Source organism: Spinacia oleracea, chromosome 1, assembly GCF_020520425.1.
Source record: "Spinacia oleracea cultivar Varoflay chromosome 1, BTI_SOV_V1, whole genome shotgun sequence".
Lineage (NCBI taxonomy): Eukaryota > Viridiplantae > Streptophyta > Magnoliopsida > Caryophyllales > Amaranthaceae > Spinacia > Spinacia oleracea.
Window position 1 is genome coordinate 5,482,021 of NC_079487.1, and position 7,388 is coordinate 5,489,408.

At 38.0% G+C, this 7,388-nt stretch overlaps 1 protein-coding gene across 1 annotated transcript; it reads left to right on the top strand.

The window, feature by feature from the left end:
- The first annotated feature begins 312 nt into the window (after window positions 1–312).
- LOC130462629 (uncharacterized) lies at window positions 313–7,070 on the top strand. The gene is made up of 5 exons (XM_056831315.1): window positions 313–497; window positions 573–718; window positions 819–2,991; window positions 3,073–5,099; window positions 6,815–7,070. Exons 1-3 carry the CDS (start codon window positions 313–315, stop codon window positions 1,691–1,693), a joined length of 1,206 nt encoding a protein of 401 aa, XP_056687293.1. The 3' UTR covers window positions 1,694–2,991; window positions 3,073–5,099; window positions 6,815–7,070.
- The last annotated feature ends 318 nt before the right edge of the window (window positions 7,071–7,388 follow it).

The following is a 7,388-nucleotide window of genomic DNA, read 5'->3' on the forward strand; positions in this document are numbered from 1 at the left end:
TCCGAAGAAGGCGAAGGTTTCTCAGTCCTCGGAGAAGGTATTTGCTCTGACTTAGGAGCTTTTTTGTAGTCCGTCTTTTCCTTTTCCGAAGCTGATCTTTGAATGCTTGTTTTGTAGGAGACGGCTTCGGAAGACATGCCTCCTCCTAAGAACCTTCTTCACTTCATGCCCTTGCCAGGGCAGAAGTTAAAGAGTGTGGTGGTTGCGGAACCGCCGCCCGTGGATCAACCGTTGGCTGAGGAAGATACCATCCCCTCTCCGCTGAAGCCATCTACTGCTTTAGGGATCGAGATCCAGGATATCACCAAGGTGATGGAGGCGATCGAAACCGACTCTGTTCCTGGCTCGGATGTCCCTATCGTGGCCGAGGAGAAAAAGGAATCTGCTGACGTTCCTCTCGAAAGAGAGAGAAGTCCAGATAAGGAGATGGTGGATCTCACGGGCCCTGATGTTGAGGTTCCCGAGGCTGAGAAGAATGTCCCCTCTGCTGAGGAGCAGTAGCCCGAACAGGGTCTGACGAGGAAGAGGCGCCACTCAACTTTGGGTTCTACTTCGACCTCGGCCCTGGACAGGTTGATCCATGCTGACCCTTGTTCGGATGTTCCGCTGAAACGGATCCCCGAGGAAGTAAGGGAGGAGATGGCTCGGTTTGCTAGGGCTCCGGTTTTGGGAGAGAATCCCCTGGCTCACGTGGGATCTTTAGTGGGTCCCGAAGCTGGTCGGGAGAATCTGCTTCGGGCCAATCCGCAGTGGAGGGTTCCTGGAGCTGAAGAGAGGAATCCGGCTATGATGGCCCAGTACTACCTGAATGAGGTAAGTGTTGGATTTCTCTTTGATTTGTCTCTTTGTTTTATGTTTTTCCTACTTTTGCTCATCTTTTCTTCGCTCCCATGCTGTCTTCTGGTCCTCGTTCGCTTCCGAGTGCAGCTCGGTTGAGGAGAGACAACTGAGGAGATATCAGGAGGCTTATGCTCGTGATATTCCTATCTTGGACCAGAAGGCTGGGCAGCTCTTCTCCGAGATTGTGGAAGTCAAGCAGCTGTATCTTAAGTACAGTCGCGAGGCCAGAGCTACTTCTGAGCAGATCGGGACCGAAGTTGGTAAGCTCACCTTCCGAGTCGAAGAGGATGCTGAAAAAATAGCTTCCTTCGACAAGGAGAAGAAGGATATGGCCGCCAAGTTTGCGAGCGAACTTGAAGAAAAAGACAGACTTCTCAAGGAGATGACGTCTAAATTTGAGGCGGCTGATAAGGAGAGCAAGGATGCGGAGGCGAGGCTTCAGCAGTTTGTCAAGAATCGGGAGATGATTCAGAACCAAGCTGACAAGGTGCCTGTTCTTCAGTTGAAGATCCGAGAGAAGGAAGAGACCATTCGGAAGTTGGAGCAAGAGCGAGCTGACCTCTATATTGCTGATCAGTGTAGAGAACAGTACTGGAATGGTATCCTGGGTGCTCGGCGCATGTTTGCGAAGCACATGCCTCATTTCCCTTGGAATGAGAAAGTTCCTCTCTGGATGCGGGCCCAGGATCACTTGGTGGAATGCCAGGCTGACCGAGACGAAGCTGAAGCTGAACGCCAAGCTGCTCTTGCAGAGGCTCGGGCCCAGAAGGCGAATTCCGAAGGTGACACTACTGCTGGGGGTTCTTCGAAGGACGCTACCCTAGGGGTTGTTCCCGAGACTCCCAAGAGTTAGGGATTCGGGCAGTCGTCTTCTTCAGAGTCGGTCGGTTCCAGTTGAGGACTTCCGAATGTGTGCTTGCCTTTCCCGCTTTTTCCTCGGCGCTGCGTTGTACTTGTTTCTTTTTGCTTTTTAGTACTTCGGTAGGCCGGTATTATCTGTTGATGGCTGCCGATTTTAACTGTTTCATTTTGTTTTCAATTTTTGAGTGTCCTCGGGTGTGTCCCGAGTTGTTTGATGTATTTGTACTTCCCCCGAATATTGAATAAAAAATGAATGTTCGTTACTTGGCTGTTTCTTTTCAACTTTTTGCGCTTTCCAAAGTTTTAAGTCTGCCTTCACTACTACAGAAATGTAATTTAATAGCGTTTTTTTAATAGCGCTTTTGCCCTTTCCGCTGTGAAAGATATTAAATACTACATATTATAGCGCTTATAAAATAAGCACTGTTATATCTCTACTTACTATAGCGCGTCATAATACACCGCTATTAAATCCATTAAAAAATAAAACAAAATAAATTATAACTTAGAAAAATTAAAATAAAGAAATTGGTTCTCTTTCTTCCGTTTTCTTCTGCTCCCCCAAAACCCTTTCGATTGCGCCTTTTCTCTACTCTCAACTTCTCAAGACTGACAATCAAAGCAACGATTTCAATGCTATACAATGCCGACAACGCGAGGTTTCTTTATCTTCCTCTCATTTTCGTATGTTCTTCTTCAATTTTTTAAAAGTTTTACTATGAATTGTGGCTGATGCAAATTACAAAGCATATTAGGGATCGAAGAGGATTTCGTCGGGGAATTGAATTGAATGAATTCCAGAATCACCTAGTATCGGAAATTGTTCTCTGATTTTTCTGGGTCTGTATAAATTTGTTGTGATTTAACTGATTTACTACTCACAAAGTCACATTGTCTAGCTGGGTTTGGTTCGAGGGTTTCAAATTTTTGTATTTGGGTTATGGAGTTGGCTGGAATTGAGGTATTAAACTCCTTAAGAACTGATATTAATTGGGTATGAGAACACTGTTTATGTGGGATTATCTTTCATAAAATGTCATCCTTAGATCACAATTTGTCAGCTTGTTTGGTGATTTCTAGTATAATATCAACAAATCAAATATTCTCATGTTTGTATGATCAAGTTGTTATACCTGTTAGAATGATGATTAGTATTTGCAAATTGCGACGGTGTAAAAACACATTGTGATGCAGAAAGACAGTGATGCTGTGAAGGATGATCTTGATCAGTTAAGCGAAGTTGGTTGGGCTAAAAGGTGGAGCTCTCAGCCGCGTATCTCTCGTCGCTCAGTAAGTATCCTATGTTCAATAATGGCTAAATCAGCAAATGCTACTTCAAGAAAAGTCATTCTGTGCACTTGTAATGTACAGACCTAACTAAGGGAGCTGACAACTCTTGAGATAAAGAATGCGGAGAATCTAACAATGGGACGAATTTGAAGGAAGAGCCTCCTGCGAAGTGTGGATTGAGTTCTAATTTGTCAAGGTTTATTTTTCTGTGTTCAGTATTGATTGATTATGCCCTAGTTTTGTAGTCTGACATAATTGGGGGTTTAATTTAAATTTGAAATTTATGTTTTATTATCATTTTGGGGGATGTTTATTGGGTGAAATTTGATATAATGAAGGTTCGCGGATGATAATGGGGGAGATAAGAAGTCTTTTTTTCATGCAATTTCCTTTTCTACCTATTGCAATTTCAACAACTTTTTGTCCAGAAGGAAATCTTAGACTACTTAAAACTGAATGCTATTAAGAAAATTCAGGGTTGTGTATAGAGACAATCAATTATGGTTAAAGAGGAAAGTTTTGGCCTCCTGATAAAGCTTCTCTGTCCGAAATATACATTTCCACGGAAACGGTTGTTCTCACTCTAGTGAGTGCTTAGGGAGGGGCAATAGCAGTAGTACAAGAAGATTTATCACCTGATATTTGCTGATTATAGTAGGGTAGCAAGAGAAGCCCCAAATCCTTAATTTATCCAGGAAAGACTACACTGCTTAGGGACCTTTTCTTTTGTTCTTAGTAAGTTAGGCTTTTCTCTTTCAGTCCTTCCCATCTGCACCTCACATCTCGGCACAGTGGGACGTGTAAGCCGCCTACTGTCCCAGTTAACTACATTTGTTCCTGTAATCGCTAAAGATCTTGGAGCTTTTGGATTTGATTCATGTTTGTTTTCAAAAGCCACAGATATCCATAACATAAGAGGCCTTATAGAATTCAGAAATTAGTCATTAAAGAGAACCAAGGTCTACTCCTAAAAGTCCCAATGTATGTAGAGAATATTACTATTAAATGATGACTCATCAGTAACATCGTACACCTGCAGAATACCAATGGCTCCACGATAATAAGCTGAAATGACAAACTCGAAAAGTTATTTTTTCTGGCAACGAACTAAACTAGAAACAAAAACTAGCTCCTAACTTCTGTAGCTAACATGTGGGCTTCAGACACCAGGGATCTACCTTTAATACATTTGATGTGACTAAAATCTAAAACCAAAGACCTAATAAATTACAATATTAACAATTTCTTTGGGGGCGTTATCTAGATTCTAGAGTTTGAAGAGCCGTAAGGTGGTTACTGCAATTACCACATGGTTCCCAAATTGCCTTGCCTGCTATAGACCTAATAACATAACCATAACTTCAGAGTGTAGAGGAGAAGAGGCCCAATAATTAATTTATGGAATTTTGGTAAAAACATAGAATTTGAGCTCATTGTTCAGTACACTCAAGACAGTCTTTGACCTCCTGCATTTTTTGTATGAAAGGAACTATCAGTATGTATGTCTGTGGTACCTTACGATGTACTCGTATTATTGACTACATTTGAATGTGAGATATAAAAGAGAAAGAGAAGATGAAATCTAAGTAGTGTCACGTTGTTAGCAGGTTTTTAAAACCTCTGTTGTGAAATTCTATATTTGCACGATCAAGGGTATATACACTACTACTGATATGACATTTTATAGCGTTTCTTTAATAGCGTATATACACTACTACATAACACTTTTCAGGTTAGTTAAAAGGTTTCTACTATGTTCTGAGATTTAATTTGTTTATTATTAATTTGATCTGATTATAATTTTAGTTAAACTTAATGGTTTGTGATTTGGTTTCAATCTTATCTGATTCTGTGATTCTATGTTATTTTCTTCGACTGAGATATCTCTATTTTGGAGGCGCCTTGAGAGTACCAGAGGGTCAATACTCAGGTTTTGATTTTGGTTTTGTTATTTTCTTTTCAACTTGTTATGATTAATTGATTTCGTTTTATCTTTTCCTATTGATAGGCGACATGTATTGACATAATTTCGCTTGTCTTATCGTGGTCAGAAGCTACTAAATGACAATGAATATCTCATAAACAGTCAGAGATTGGGATGGAATGAGGTATGTTGGCTCACATACTCTTTAAACTCTACCTAGGTATTTGTGTTGCAAATGAGTTATGCTTGCTTACATGCTCTTTAAATTCTAAGTGCTTTTACATTTGTATTACAACTAGTTAAGTTCTCTTACATACTACTTAAACTCTGAGTGCCCCAAGCAGAAATATAATATACTCTCTGATATTGATTATTCACTTCCCTAACTTGCATTTTACAGTTCCAAGTCATTATAATACTTTTTAGTTGTCTACATTGTGCTCTTTATGCTCTTTGTTTTCCAGAGTATTTTCCCAGTATCTCCCTGCATTGTGTTTTTGTTTTTGATTCCCTTCACTCTTATTCCCGAAGAAGTTTTGTTATTTGTGACTGCGTTTCTTTGAAGGGTTTTGACTAGAGAATTGTTTGTAAAATTAGAATAACAAGTATGTGAAGTTTGAACCTCTTATGCTGCTTTCTAGATGAATTATTTTTAGACTTCAGGAGATTCGATGCCTTTTGAAACTGACAAACTGTGCATGACAGTGAAGCTTGTATTTAAAGGAGGGAAGAATTTGTTTTGTTGCTTTCTTTATCACAGTTTCTTTGAAGGGTTTTGACTAGAGAATTGTTTGTAAAATTAGAATAACAAGTCTGTGAAGTTTGAACCTCTTATGCTGCGTTTCTTTGACGGGTTTTGACTAGAGAATTGTTTGTAAAATTAGAATAACAAGTCTGTGAAGTTTGAACCTCTTATGCTGCTTTCTAGATGAATTATTTTTAGACTTCAGGAGATTCGATGCCTTTTGAAACTGACAAACTGTGCATGACAGTGAAGCTTGTATTTAAAGGAGGGAAGATTTTTTTTTGTTGCTTTCTTTATCACAGTTAGCATTTGGAATACCTTCTGGAAATTGCATCTTACTCTTGTCGACTTGCCTGCAGGGAGTTCTTCATGTCAATCTACTCACTCTATACGCAAATTTTAACACTATTGATCATTCTATTAACAACTTGAATGGATTGTTGTGAAAAGATTTTCTCAGTTCATCCAGAAATACTATTATTAAGTAAACTACAGATCCTTGACCTGTCAGCTAACAAACAATCTGGGCCTCTTTTTTTTTCTTTCTTTTTTGAGGCCATAACTGCTAAATCCTATACTAGTATCCAAACTCTGAATCTTTCCATGAACCTGTTTGGCTTGTGGGTCCCTAACTAAGCTTCATTTGGCACAACTTGTCTGATTCTTTGTCATCTTGCAAGTGGCTTCAATAACAAATACATTGCCTTTGAAGGTGTATGTTGTTAGTTATTTGAATGAGATGTTGATTACTTCCTTTGAAGGTGTATGATGTTAGTTATTTGAATGAGATGTTGATTACTTCGGGGCCAAATATGGTGGCAATGGATTTATTAGGGATGAAAATATTTACCATGTATTTAATTAGTTAAAGAATGATAAGAACAAGTTTAAGTTTGATTGCCAGATTGAGAATGACTTAAGAGAAAATTTTAGTACTTGGGTAAATGAAGTCGTGCAAGTATTTTTCGAGTTAGTAGGAAGAAATAGAGAAGCCTCTAAATGGATTTTTTCTTTCATATATGACACGTATTTAGATACTCGTGTATATATTTGAAACTGTAAATTTAAATGGAGCTTTGCTTTCTTTCGTATTTAATATTTTCCCCCTTCTATATGTATGAATATCTTATACACTTTCACAGTACTTTTTTCAGATTGTCAGTTTCCAAGTTATGACAGAGCATATTGACAAAGTAAGGACTCAATGGGTGCACCACGTTGTTCAACAACTGTATAATAGCTAGGTTACGTTGACGGAACCAACAAACATAAGCCTCTATTAATTAATGTATTTTACGTAGTTTAATGTTTAGAATTTTAGTTCAGATCTATGTAATCGGTTTTATTAGGGTGACAATTGCAAAAATTATTTTAATTGAGGTTTGGAAATTAATTTTCAACTATTACTATTATTCAATATATGGTGTTGTTTTGTGCAAAAAATTAAATATTTTTCAGGTGTATTACAAATGTATATATATATATATATATATGTATGTATATATATATATATATATATATATATGTATATATATATATATATATATATATATATATATATATATATATATATATATATATATATATATATATATATGTATGTATATAACCTTTTATAGCGCTTCATATACATCCGCTATTAGAAAATAATTTAAAAGATGGCGGTAAATATTTAACGGCGTTTCTTTAATAGCGCTTATAATGTGCTATGAAATAAACATTTGAATT

Excerpts from the sequence above, each read along its gene's own strand:
- LOC130462629 (XM_056831315.1), top strand. The coding sequence starts at position 313 with ATGGAGGCGATCGAAACCGACTCTGTTCCTGGCTCGGATGTCCCTATC. Across the intron at positions 498-572 it reads GTCCCCTCTGCTGAGGAGCA|GTTGATCCATGCTGACCCTT; the intron begins GTAGCCCGAACA and ends GGCCCTGGACAG. Across the intron at positions 719-818 it reads TTTAGTGGGTCCCGAAGCTG|TGTTGGATTTCTCTTTGATT; the intron begins GTCGGGAGAATC and ends GAATGAGGTAAG.